The sequence below is a fragment of the Ictidomys tridecemlineatus genome, chromosome 10 (assembly GCF_052094955.1).
Source record: "Ictidomys tridecemlineatus isolate mIctTri1 chromosome 10, mIctTri1.hap1, whole genome shotgun sequence".
Classification (NCBI taxonomy): domain Eukaryota; kingdom Metazoa; phylum Chordata; class Mammalia; order Rodentia; family Sciuridae; genus Ictidomys; species Ictidomys tridecemlineatus.
In genome coordinates this window covers 12,499,625-12,514,133 of record NC_135486.1, presented here as the reverse complement: position 1 = coordinate 12,514,133, position 14,509 = coordinate 12,499,625, and the positions used below count along the sequence as shown (strand labels likewise).

The 14,509-nt window shown below is 33.1% G+C and overlaps 1 protein-coding gene across 14 annotated transcripts in view; it reads right to left on the bottom strand.

Moving 5' to 3' along the window:
* Positions 1 to 14,509, bottom strand: part of Cep350 (centrosomal protein 350) — a 157,556-nt gene that overhangs the window by 85,533 nt on the left and 57,514 nt on the right. For 13 of the 14 annotated variants that reach the window (XM_021722607.3, XM_078022411.1, XM_078022412.1 and 10 more), the window contains 6 exons: positions 12,993 to 14,053; positions 12,073 to 12,223; positions 9,995 to 10,167; positions 3,289 to 3,475; positions 1,903 to 2,123; positions 1,116 to 1,279 (listed from right to left, as the gene is read on the bottom strand). In XM_021722607.3, the coding sequence (XP_021578282.2) occupies positions 1,116 to 1,279; positions 1,903 to 2,123; positions 3,289 to 3,475; positions 9,995 to 10,167; positions 12,073 to 12,223; positions 12,993 to 14,053 (1,957 nt within the window). The remainder of the gene's footprint in view (positions 1 to 1,115; positions 1,280 to 1,902; positions 2,124 to 3,288; positions 3,476 to 9,994; positions 10,168 to 12,072; positions 12,224 to 12,992; positions 14,054 to 14,509) is intronic. The other variant, XM_078022413.1, reaches the window with a different exon arrangement.

Here is a 14,509-nt window from a genome sequence, read left to right as displayed (position 1 = left end):
TAAAATAAACACAACAGAGTTCAAAGTATTCTTGAACTTTATGTAAGAAAAGGCAAAATAAATGATGGTGCCAGGATGGTAATCATCTTAGGAGATGAAGTGAAAATGGGTTATGGATCAACTTTCTGGGGTAATGGAAATGTTCTATGTCTTGATTAGGTGGCCATAACATACTACCATATACTCCGGTCAAAATTCATCAAAGCTTCATGCTTAAAATCTGAAAATTTTATTGTAGGTAAACAACATCTCATTTTAAAAAGAAGATACTGTTAGCACTCTCACTGAGGAACACTGCTTAGACCTCTGAATTTTTGTTTGCTAAGGAAAAGTCCACATTATGCTGGCTTTATAAAAAAAAAAATGTGGATCTCACAAATTTTTATGGTTTGGTACCAAAAAAAGCATTATTTTTTTTTCTTTTTTCTTTTTATTGGTTGTTCAAAACATTACAAAGCTCTTGACATATTTCATACATTAGATTCAAGTTGGTTATGAACTCCCAATTTTACCCCAAATACAGATTGCAGAATCACATCAGTTACACATCCAGATTTTTACATAATGCCCTATTAGTAACTGTTGTATTCTGCTACCTTTCCTATCCTCTACTACCCCCGCTCCCCTCCCCTCCCATCTTCTCTCTCTACCCCATCTACTGTAATTCATTTCTCTCCTTGTTTATTTTCCCATTCCCCTCACAACCTCTTATATGTAATTTTGTATAACAATGCATGGTAATGGAGGGAGACCCTCATTGTTAAAAGCATTATTTTTTTAAAAATTCTGATTATCAATGAAAAGAGAAGATATTAAGAAGGACTAACTTTCATACAGTCATTAAAACAAAACATAAAACAGGAGACAGACAGACACACACACACACACACACACAGAACAATTGTGCTATTATTCTGCTGCCTAAACACCATATTTTCAATATTCTCTTAAGTACCCTATGTGATAGTTTTTCCCATGGTTATTTATGGGTGCTGTCCAGCTGACTTACTATTTGGCAGTTCAAAAGTTAATTTTTTAACTCATCATTGAGATTATTTTAAGTAGCAAAGTTAAAAAAAAAAAAAAAACTCCAGAAAGACAAAGACCACAATTACCTTTATGATCTGAGCCAGAGACACACTTTCCTGCTGGGCAAGTGAAATGCCTCTTACTCTTTCTACATCTGACAGTTGGCGCACTGACTCCTCAATGGCACTCAGATAATTGAGTTCTGCTGTCATACGATGCTGGAGGCCAGCAGGAGAAAAGCGTTTCGAACCTAGAGGGTATAAAAATTGGAAAAGTTCACATGAAATTACACATCAAGATTTCTAAAATTGGGCTGGGGATGTGGCTCAAGCGGTAGCGCGATTGCCTGGCATGTGCGTGGCACTGGGTTGGATCCTCAGCACCACATACAAATAAAGAAGTTGTGTCCGCCGAAAACTAAAGAATAAATATTTAAAAATTCTCTCTCTCTCTTAAAAAAAAAAAAAAGATTTCTAAAATTTATCTCCGATTATAAGAGCCAGAAACAAATAGCTTTCCTTTATAGGACAGATGGTGACTAACTTATACAATGTATTTTAAGCTACTTCTTTTACATGCATGTGTTTGCACATGTGTATACAGACATACATACACTTATAAACACTTCAGAATGCACAAATGGGATACATTCTTTAGGTTATGCTGGCAACACAGGAAAAAACTGTCACTACTGCACTAATCAATCTTTCATGCTTTTCAATCTTTTGATTTCCCACATAGCTTTTTAATACCTCAAAGAGAAAACACATTCATTTGAAAAAACATTTTCCGATGGTGCACCCAAAAAAAGAAATCTTCAAGAAAATATGTAATATCTTATTTTAAAATTTAAAACTGCATGGATCCATTTACCTGGTGTTGAAGTCATCTCTGGGGCTGTTCTGCTAGCAGCCAGGTTCACATCAGTAAAAGATGTACTGGGTTTAAATCCTGTTGTACTTGCAGGAATTATCACTGAGGACTTAGATTTTTCTAAGGAAGTCCCAGGAAGGTCGAACTGTAACAATTTCTGGGAACTTGGAGACAGCGGAGAAGTTGGAGTTTTTGGAGTTTTTCCCTTGTCTGATGAGACACTAGAAATTTTATTTCATAAAGATATAAGGGAAAAAAACTACTTTGAGCTAAACATAATAACAACATACATTACTTTCTTTACCAACATAAGCTTTAACAAGCTATGATTTATTTATTTATTCAACAGTCATTACACTGAATCAATGACTATGAACACTCCCCTAAGTGCTAGATTTATAATAGTGCAAGTACAATCCCTGAGTACAATCCATGCCCTGAATAAAATGGAAAAGGGGCCTCTTGATTAAATTGGCACTTAATTCCTCTGTAATGTATGTTATGATTCATTGTAGTGAAAGTAATGTTTTCTAGAATCAACATTATATAACAATAAAAATACGATTGTATGTAAAAGTATGTAAAAAATTGTCTGAAAATGTGTCTGAAACAAAAACTGAAGGTTATTTGTAATCAACAGGCTAAGCATATATAACATTAAAAAGAAGGAAATAAAAACAAGAGTAGGCAAACTTCATAATCACTATAAAAATAAGTTTTCAAGAATCTGCTTGAAGGGCTAAAGCTATATAGCTCAGTTGGTAGAGTGCTTGCCTTACATGCACAAGGTCCTGGGTTCGATTCCCAGCACCAAAAAAAAAAAAAAAAATCTCCTTGAGTGATCTAATAAACTGAATAGGAGAAAAAACGTTTATAGGAAGAACTAATTCCAACAATGAGACCAAAAGGATGCTAAAGAATTGGTTGTGCTGAAAGAGTAGAAGAACACAGTTTGGAAACAAAATCTGTAGAGAAAGAAATGAGATACTTTATGGAAATCCAAAAGAAATACTTAAGTAAAATTAGATTCTTGGGTTGGTTTATGGGATAACTAACCTTTCAAAGCACCCAAGAAAGGAAGATGCTTAGGTCAAAAGACTTCACCACAAACACCGTGGCAATGGCTTTCAGAACAGAAAGATGAGCTGTGCTTGAGGCACAGAATTCCTGAATAAGAGGTTTTAACAGTTTAGGTGAGAGATGACCATACCTAAAATCTAATCTAGAGTTATGAACAAAGTTTTTTCAGAACTACAGAATTTTATAGGAGCTCAGACATGCACAGTTAACTACCAGGGTGAAATTAATCAAATGAAAATTTTGACTATCAATGATATTTTAACTTTATTATAATTGGATTAGAGTATAAAGAATACATTACTTTACCTCACAGAATGCCCAGAAAGTTCTTCCAAAGTGCTATCAATGTCAATAGTTTGCTCATAATCTTTAGCAGAGAGTTTGCTATTGGTCCCAGATTTCTTTCCTTGATGGGAACCACGTTCTGAACTAGAATGTACTTTTTCCTCATCAATAAGTGTGTTTTGAACATTTCCAGTGAAAGAATCCAACCCTGTAAAGTAAATTTCTTATAAAGTTGATACCCAATATGAGTTACCAAAGAGATATAACTGATAGATAGATTTCAATAAAGTAATTAAAAATTACAGACAGGAATACTTAAAAATTGTCTTATATTTAAAATGTTTTCCTTTATCTAAAATAGAATAACCATCCTTTTGCTTCTATTTAATGAAAGTAAAAAGTCTTCCATTAATATATTCTACCTGCTATTAATAAGTTGTTCTTTGCTTATCTAATAATAAAAGATAAGTATATGAAACAAATAACCACAAAGAAGTTTTTTAAGGATAAAATTCAGAGCTGGGGAGAAAATTAGTAGCAAGTGCCAAATGAATTACACAATTCTTTTGAAAAACTTCATGGCAAGAACAATGTACATAAAAATGTTAATGTTCTCCTACTAAAAATAATCTTACTTATTGGGATATATCTTATAGAGACTATTGAAATAACAAAAATTATGCATGATAGTCAATGCTTAACTTTATAACTTTATTTTAACATGTATTTCCAACATAGACTAATAAATCAAAATTACATAAATAATAGTAATTTGAGCTATTTAAAATGCACTTCATATATATTACTCTATTGCTGTTAAACATCTCATAAAGTAGGTACTATATCCCCAATTTACTAATGAGGTAACTAGAGATCTACAAGTCTTAAAAATAATTGCTTAAGGATGCAAAAGACATACACCCAGGCTTCCTCATATGAGTTTCTGCACTGTTCACTTAAATGGTAATGTTTAAATAGCAGCCTGGGAAAATTTTCTGATTACTTTTTTTTTAAAGCAAAATATAGAATTGTATATATATTTTAGCAGCAGCTAAATTTTTTTTAATGTATATAATTAAAAAATCAAAACAAAGTACAGAAGTGCAGGGGTAGGGGTAGGCTATACACCAATGTTCACAGCAGCATTATTCCAATAGCTAAAAGATAAAAGCAACACAATTGTCCTTCATTAGGTGAGTGAATAAAGATAAGATACAACCATATAATGGAATATTATTCAGCTTTAAAAAGGAAGGACATTCTGACACAGGCTACCACACAGGTGAAATCTGAAGACATTATGCTAAGTGAAACCAACCAGTCACAGAAGGACAAATATCATACAATTCTACTTGTATGAGACAGCGAGAATTGGCAAACTCAAGAACAGGGGTTGGGGAAAAAGGAGAATGAGAGTTACCATATAACAGATACAGATTTTCAGTTTGGAAAAATAAAAACTTTTTAGAGATGGATGGTGGTGATGGTTGCACTATAGTGCAATATGAATGCTCTTAATGGCACAGAATAGTACATTTAAAGTTGAATTATTCAAAGGATCATTAATCAATTAGAAAAGACTCTAAAGTCTATAATCTCTAGGCTAGAAGCAAACTATTAATACTGGTTATGTTTAATTTTTCTATAGAAAAGATGTATTGTTTTAATAAAAACATTACTCATTTAATACTACTCTTTGAAAATAAATACAGAATGTAAAAACTGTTACTGATTTTAAACAACCAGAAATTGTATATAATACGATGTTTTAAACAAGAAAGACCTCAATTCCTACTGATGAAAATGCACGGAAAGAAAATGTTTACGCTTACATTAAAAGACTGCCAAATGAAAGTACATTTACATGCCAGGCACAGTGATGCACACCTGTAGTCCCAGCAGCTTGGGAGGCTGAGGCAGGAGGATTATGAGTTGAAAACCAGCCTCAGCAACTTAGCAAGGCCCTGAGCAACTTCACAAGACCCTGTCTCTAGATAAAATATTAAAAAGGAAGATGTAGCTTGGTGGTAAAGCAACACTGGGTTCAATCCCCAGCACAAAAAACAAAGAAAGAAAGTACATTTACATAACTCAAAGTTCATTAAAATAAGTTTCTTCTTAGTATTACCACCCAAACCTACCAACCACACTGGGTAAGGATTTTTCACACAAGCATGCAGATACTCTTTTTCACCACCAAAAGGAGTATTCATAATAAAAATTACAGAGATTTTAGAACTTCAGGGACGAAGGAGAAGCTACATTTAAGATATTGCAGTGGAAAAGGAAATATATTCAGGTCTTAATGTATTGTGAACAGGGACTGGGGTTATCTAAAAGCCACAAATCTCTGTATTTTATCTGTTATATTTTAGATTATAATTTTTAAAAAATCTACATTGATTCCTCTCACTTTTACTCATTTATACTCAACATATCATATTTTAAAGTTGCATGGCATACTGTGGTAGACAGTAGACAGGATTTGGGAATCAAAAGTCACAATCTGGGTTTTACTAATAATGCATTAGTGATCTTAGGTGAGACACTAACAGCAATGCATAACAACTGCAAAATAAAACAATTGAGCAAGGTCAGCATTTCCCAAACCTTTCCAGCTCAATTCTAAAGCTATGCAATAATGAAGGAAGAAAGGACCCTTGTCAAATAAATTTGGAAAATGCTTCACAGTATAGCCCCATCCTTATTCTAAAATCAAGAGATATAGACTTTAAACTATACTACAGAGCTACAGTAATAAAAATGACATAGTATTGGCGCCAAAATAGATTTGGGGACCAATAGTACAGAATAGAGGACACAGAGACAACTCACACAAACACAGTTGTCTCATTCGAGAAAAAAGTGCCAAAAACATTCAGTGAAGAAAGATAGCCTATTCATCAAATAGTGCTGGCAAAACTGGAAATCCATATTTAGCAAAATGAAATTAAACCTCTATCTCTCATCCTGCACAAAAATCAACTCAAAGTGGATCAAAGACTTAGGCTCTGGACAGAGACCCTGCCACTAACAGAAGAAAAAGTAGGCGCAATCTTTACCATGTCGGCCTAGGATCTAACTTCCTTAACAAGATTCCTGAAGCACAAGAAATAAAATCAAGAATCAATAAATGGGATGGATTTAAATTAAAAAAGCTTCTCCTCAGCAAAGGAAATAATAATGTGAGAAAAGAGCCTACAGATTGGAAGAAAATTTTTATCACATGCCACTCCAATAAAGCATTAATCTCTAGGATATATAAAGAACTCAAAAAACTTAACACCAAAAAAACAAATAACCCAATAAATGGGCTAAGGAAGGACTCAAACAGAAAAGACACATCAAAGAAGAAATACAATCGATCAACAAATATATGAAAAAGTGTTCAACGTTTCTAGCAATAAGAGAAATCAAAACTACACAAAGATTTCATCTCACACCAGTCAGAATGGCAATCATCAAGAATACAGGCAACAATATATGTTTGCAAGGATATGGGAGGAAAGGTATATTCATACATTGCTGATGGGACTGCAAATTGGTACAACCACTATGGAAAGTAGTATGGAGATTCCTCAGAAAACTTGGAATGGAACCACCCTGATATCCCACTCCTTGGTTTATATGAAAAGGACATTAAATCAGCATACTACAGTAATACAGCCACATCAATGTTTATAGCAGCTCAATTCACAATAGCTGAACAATGGAACCAAACTAGGTGTCCTTCAACAGATGAATGGACAAAGAAAATGTGGTATATATATTCAATGGAATATTACTCAGCTTTAAAGAAGAATGAACATATGGCATTTGCCAGTAAATGGAGTTGAAGAATATCATGCTAAGCAAAATACGTTAATCCCAAAAAACCAAAGGCCAAATATTTTCTCTAATATGTGAGTGCTAATTCCCAATAAGGGGTGGGGGGGCATTAGAGAAGAATAGAGTTACCTTAGATTAGGTAGAGGAGAGTGAAGGAAGGTGAGGTGAGGAGAGTGGAGATAAGAACGGTAGTAAAACAAAACAGACATTATTATATGTATGTATATATGTGACTGCATGACCAATGTGATTCTACAACATGTACACTCAGAAAAATAAGAAATTATATCCCATCTATGTAGATATATCAAAGTGCATAAGTGTATTCTACTGTCAAATATAACTAATTAAAACAAATTAAAACCTAAATTTAAAAAAAAGAAAAGAAATACTACTCTAAAGGCATTCCCAAATTTATGGAACCATGAGCTCTTTTACTCTTGGAACATATATGAAAGACCCTTGTATTTCATGAGAAAATACAGACTTCAGTAAATGCTAGTGAAATAATGTCTAAAGGTCTTACTAAAGACTCTCAGAACAGTTAGAATACCTAAGAAAATTATATCAATGACTAAGAAACAAATTCTTCTACCACTCTCAATGTGGTATAGCAGCTCAATTCTCAAGTTGGAAGTATAAATTGGCTCTAAATTTTTGAAAAGCAATTTGGCAAAAAATAGTCAAATTTTAAACATGGATATGTTCTTTGCTCCATTATCTAACTTTTGGGATTCTGCCCTATAGAAAAGAACTAGATTAATGCATAAAAGTATATTCATAAGGATATTAAAACCAGCAGTTTTTACAATGGAAAAAAACAAAACAACCTAAATATCCAGCAATATTAAGTAAATTATAACATCCAAATAACAGAACACTAGGTAGTATTAACAAATGGTAATCCCTATTTATTGACAGAGAAAGACATCTAAGAACAAAATAAAAATGAGATCCCTTGCATGTAAAATTTCCTATTTATGAATCCCCTCAAGTTTTCTGGAAAGATTCTTATTTAAAATGTTAACATTTCTCACCCATGAAGATGTTTATGATCAAAAAGCAGAAAATAACAAGTATTGGCATGTGCAGAAATTTTAACATCTATTAAAATTTTATAACCCTTATCAATGATGAAATGTGACACGGTTAAAGGTGCTATGAAAAACTGCATGGATAGTTTCTAAAAAATTAAAAAGAATTTCCATCTGATCCAGCAATTCCACATCTTGGTTGTACAAACACACACACACACACACACAAAAAAAAAAAATTGAAAGCAAGGATTCAAACAGATATCTGTTCAAAGCAACATCATTCACAATAATAAAAAGGGAAAACCCCAAACATCCAAGAACAGATAAATGGATAAACAAAATGGGGTTTATACATATGACAGAATATTAATCAACCTTAAAAAGGAAGAAAATTCTGATATATGATACAACAAGGATAAACCCTGAACACATTATGTTAAGTGAAAAAGCTATATACAAAAGAACAAATATTGTATAATTCCACTTATATTAAGTACCACCCATATACTGTCACAGAGACAGAAAATAGAACAGTGCTTGCCAAGGGTTGTGGAAGGAGGAAGAGAGAGAGAGATTGTTTAATGGACAATATGAGAAGATGAAAAATTCTAAAGATAGTGGTAGTTGCAGGACTGAATGTGTATTATATGTCTCTGAAATGAGCACCTGAAACAGTTAAAATGATAAATTTTATATATGTTTTCCTACAATAAAATAAAATGTTAACATTATTTATCTTTAGGTGCAGAGATTACTGATGATTTTTTATTTTCAAACATAGTTTTCCATACTGACTGGTTTCTTCCTCGTATTCCTACCCTCCTCAGTTTTAACTCAATAAACAGGGTTTATCTTTGCAATTACAAAATGTTCTATAAGCAAAACCATTCCCTCACTTGAGGCCATCTGTGAGTTAAGGCTTTTGCATAATCCAACATCTCATCATCTGTAGTCCTATAGAACAAATTAGTCAACAGTAGTACTGAGGGCACTGAAGGGTATCTCCATCACTTCAAAATGTTTACTGAAAAAGGGAAGGGAAGGCAGGGGGGGCAGTAATGAGAGGAGGGAATGGAAAAATTATATTCCATGCTTTTATAATTAATGATAAAATGAATCCTAACATTATGTTTAGCTAAAAAAAAAATCTAAAAATGCCAGGGGGCTAGCTACTGTGCTCAGTACTGGAACATACACATTATCTCTGATACTTTCATGAGAGCTTCAGGGGGCCATGAAACATCTATTAAAATTTAATAGATAAGGGAATATGAAAGAAATGTGAAGATTATATTTAATGATACTCAGATATGAACGTGATATACTATTAAAAAACATGATGATACTATTAAAAGCAGTTGCAAAGCAGTAGTATCTGCATTCATTTTTTAAAAAAAGATGTATGGGTGTGGTTTTATGTATATGTTAGAAAAATAGGCAAATAGAAAAATTAGAAAAATACCATTAAATGTTTAATGGTAATTGTCTCTGAACTGAATGATCAGGGGGAATTTGTACTTCTTGAATGAGTGATCATGTATTCCTTTATTATTAAGATAAAGGGGCTGGGGGTATAGCTCAGTGATAGTGTGCTTGCCTAGCATGAATGAGGTGTTGGGTTCAATCCTTAGCACCACACAAAAACAAATAAAATAAAGGTATTGTGTCCATCCACACACACCAAAAAAAAAAAAAAAAAATTAAAAAGAGAAAAAGATGTATACTGTTATAGATCAAAAGGCATTACTTAAGTATTAAGCTACTACCTTATCATAAATTCCTCCAACTTCTTATGAAATCAAATCATAATGTAGATCACTACCAAAAATTCATATACAATCACCATGTAGAATTCCACTTACATTCCATCTTTTCCTTTTTTCCTTTCTTTCCTTTAGAAGAAGTAGATGAACGAGATGATGCAACAGACTGGGCTCCAGATGAATGCTGGGAAGTAACTTCCACAGAGGAAAGATCATAGGCAGACTTTCGGCTACGATGGTCCTCCTGAGTGCCTATACTGCTGCCACCAATACTGTCAAAGAAAAAGTAACAGAAAAAATGAGGTCTGAGGGAGGCCACGAATTCTTCTTCAAAGCAGCTCTAAGACTATGGAATAGACACCTATGAGGAAATCTCACCCTCTTTTTATTTTTTTAATATTTTTTTAGTTGTAGATGGACACAATACCTTTATTTTATTTGTTTACTTTTATGTGGTGCTGGGGATCGAACCTAGGCCTCACGCTAGGAGAGCGCTCTACCACTGAGCCACAACCCTGGCCCACACTCACCCTCTTAAGTTAAAAAAAAGTATGAAGAAAGTTATTTTGAAATTAAATGGTGGCAGACATGTCCAAGGAATATTGTGGGAATTTGATCCCTTTATCAATCTTGTGATAGATGAATGTGCAGAAATGGAAACTAGTGAGCAATACAACAATACTAGAATTTTTTGTAATACAAGGAAATAGGATCATCCTGTTAGAAGCCTGGAAATAAGTATTAAAAAAAAAATGGCTGTTAAGCAGAGAAATCCATGTCCACTCTCCAAAAGATGTGTTTTATTATGATGTAAAAATAAGGTTATGTACTGTTTGTTAAGAAAACTTTTTATAATCATCAAAAAAAATGAAAAAGAAAAGAAAAACTGAAGATATTCAAAACTCTACTTAATCACTAGAATTAAACTACAATAAAAAATGGCTTCCACTTCACTTTTTTTTTTTTTTCATTATTATCCTAAGCCAGATTGCTCCCTATGGTTCAATTTGAGAAAAATCTGAGATGAGTTTACTGAAGTCAAAATGTACAATTTTATAAGTCATAACTACTTGCCCTCCGATAATCTGATAAGAGAATAATTTAATGTGTTCTATTTTAACTTGGAAATAAAATACATCAAATCATGTCAATTGGTAACATTAAATGTCACAGTCCTTTAAAAGTTTTTATTTAAAAAATTAATCTTTTGGGGCTGGGATTGTAGCTCAGTGGTAGAGCGCTTGCCTAGCACGGCGGGACCCAAGTTCGATCCTCAGCACCACGTAAAAATAAAGGCATTGTGTTGTGTCCATTTACACCTAAAAAAAGTAAATAAATATTTTTTAAAAAAATTAATCTTTTATTTATTTATTCTTACTTATTGATAGACTTTTAATTTACATGATAACAAAATTAAGGAGAAAATTCTTTCCAGCAAAGTCTCATTCACATACAGTTATTTAATCTCTGTACTTCAGATTCCTCTCTAAAATAGGGAAACTAACAATAATACTTACTATATCAGGCTATTATAAAAATGAGTTAACAAAGTTAATGTCCTCAATTCTCCCATTATCTTGGGCATTAAGAGCTCGATAATTACCAGATATTATAATCAGTTCAAACTTTTCCAAAGCTTTACAAAATTTTATATATTATTCCAGGTTTTAAAAAAATTTCTCTTACATACAGATCATGAAGTATCTATATGATCTCCCTCAATTCTACCATAGAAAACCATTTCTTAAGCTTCTTCTATTAGTATACCATAATACAGTTTCTCAGTACTATCCTCTACTGAGGATTCAGATTGATTTGATGACCTAAACCTCGTTTACTATACATCAGGCCCTGTTTTAAATACTTTGTATTTCACTGAATCCTCATAACAACTCTGAGAGGCAGGCAGGTACTATTATTTTCTATTTTAAAGAGAAGGAATTTGAGAAATAGAAATATTAAGTAATATGATCAAATAAATACAAGCAACTAATAATCCAGAGAGTCAAGATTTAAACCCAGGCAGTCTGAATACAGATATGGAGTACACAAAATTCCACTATACTACATAGATTCTACATTTATATTTCAAAAAGCGAAATTTGACCAATATTCAGATCAAAGTTCTCATTTGTATATTTTTTTCACCCTTCAGACTTTATTTGATATTGTCATACTTAGGCTCAAGAGATGATTTTTTTTCTGTCAAAGTCCCACTCCCTGGAGAGGAAACAAAATCATCTTCATAAGAAACACTGCTTAGAGGGGTTGTAGTGATATTCAAAGGCCGAGATGCTGATGTTCCTCTATCTAATTTGTCTTCAAACCCTGTCAAAAGTAATAATTGATGCATAAAAATCAAAATTAAAAAATTCTAAGCAAAGTATTCCATGACATAGAGATTAATAATATGGATTTAGGGACAGTTTAGTTTGCTTTTACTAAAGCTTCTTTTCCATTTAATTTTTTTTACCTAATAATTACATTTTTATTAAGAAAATTTTCAAACATACATAATAAATTAGCATAATGGAATCAACGTTTGAGAGTGCAAATATATAGCCAGATTACTATTCAAAATCTGACTATTAAAATTCATTTTGATAAACAGTAATAAAGTTGTTTCCATCTAAGAAATGTTACCACATTGCCCCTCTGAACTCTTGACCACTATATTCCAAGGATTCACAAGTTACCATATATAGAAAACATTTTTATTCAAGTATGTAAATATGACCACAGAAAACCAAGTATATACTTGAATATATGCCAAGTCTTGACCATCATCTATGAATTTCTCTAAACTAGATCAAAATTTCCACAAATATCAGATAGTTTTGTGACAATTAAAAAACAGAATATTAAATATTCTAGTGTATTAAATGTCAAGTATTCTAGTTTAAATATTAAATATTAAATATTCTAGTTGAAGTTTGCAGATAATTTAACAGACAATAAGATGGATTATAAATCTCCATTATCCTTATAATAAACAATGTAATAATGTAATAAACAATAAAGAATGTGTACTTTCATAAAAATTATGAAATAATTTAAAAAACACAAAGATAGTACAAGTCCTTCGTATTTTTCTCACCTTTTCCATATAACTGATATGATTTGGTAAAAATATTAATGACACTATGTGGACTTCCCTTTGCTAATTCTTCCCATGGTCCTTTGCTTTGTGTATTACCTATGTGCCCCAAAAGTGGCAAGAATTTCTCAGCTTCCTTCTGAAACTCTTTGATGGGTTCATAAGTATTTCTTTCTCCAGCACAAAATTCCTTTTCTTTTAAGATTTCTGCCACCTTTAAAATGGGCCGTCCATCCCGGGCTCCCTCCTCTTCAGAAAAACTACCCTCACTAAGAAGAGGCCCTTCACTGACTGAGTCTGTGCTGGAACAAAGAGACATTTTGGCTTTTTCTTGAGAACAGGTTTGCAGATCAGAGATAGGAGAGTCAGTCTGCCTCTTACACAACTGTGCCAGCAGCCCTCCTGGTTTGGGATCAGCGGATCTTATTCTGAAGCTTGATATGGCACTCTGAGGTCGTATCATCTCAGGAAGTTTTTTAAATTCACTAAGGTTGCCTACACCAGGAAGATCATCATCAAAAGTTGTATGAGATACACAGGTTCCCAGCATCTTTTGAATTCGGGCAGAAAAAACATCTTCGGTATCCTCTTTCACAGGTGGACTTTGAGCCTTTGTCCAAGGTCCGTCTTCTTGAGGTGCTTGCTGCACTTCATACTCAGTGTTCCACACTGACCCATAGTTAATGTTGGCCCCAGCCAATTTCTTGGCTTCACTTTCAATCCTGCTAGACAAAGAAGCAGCTGTTGCTTTCAAAGCTTCAATACGATCCAGTTTACTTTTATACTGGCTGGCACTAGGTTTTAACAAGGCATCTGGATGAGCAGCTGGTGAGGTCAGATATGGTTGAGGTGTAAAACTTAATGGTCCTGAAGTCATGTTATGATTCTTCCTGGCTGGTAAAATAGACTCAAAATCCTTATGCAAAATTCCTACATGTTCTAGATTTAAGAGATGGGAAAGTAAATTTCCAGCTGTTCCAACAAGAGGTTGTGGTTGGGAATTATGAATCCGTGGGCTCAATCTGTCAGGCTGCATCCATGTAGGTTCTATCAAGTCTCTTCTGGAAATTAAAGTCACAATATGTTAGTTAACATAGCAACTAATAACTAAACTACCTTTTTGTTGTTGTTGCAGTGCTGGGGATCAAACCCATGGCTTTATGCATGCTAGGCAAGCCCTCTATTATACAGCTACACCCCCAGTCCAAACCACCATTTTAAAAGAAGTTTTGGGGTTTTTTCTGATTATAAGAGTAGGGCATACTGGGGGAAAAAAAAGGTAGAAAGTACAAAAAAGTTAAAGATCACTCACAGCTAACTAAACAAAGAATCACTATAAATAGTTCATTTAGATTTATATCTTTCTAAACATTTTTCTATGTGCATGTTGTGTTTTGGCTGGTATTATTTGCACACACAAAAAATGAAATTTCACCATCCATATTGTTTTGCAATCTTAGTTGTATTTTTCAACTAAGATACCACTTTTTAAAAACTATTAATTAAAGAGAAGGCAT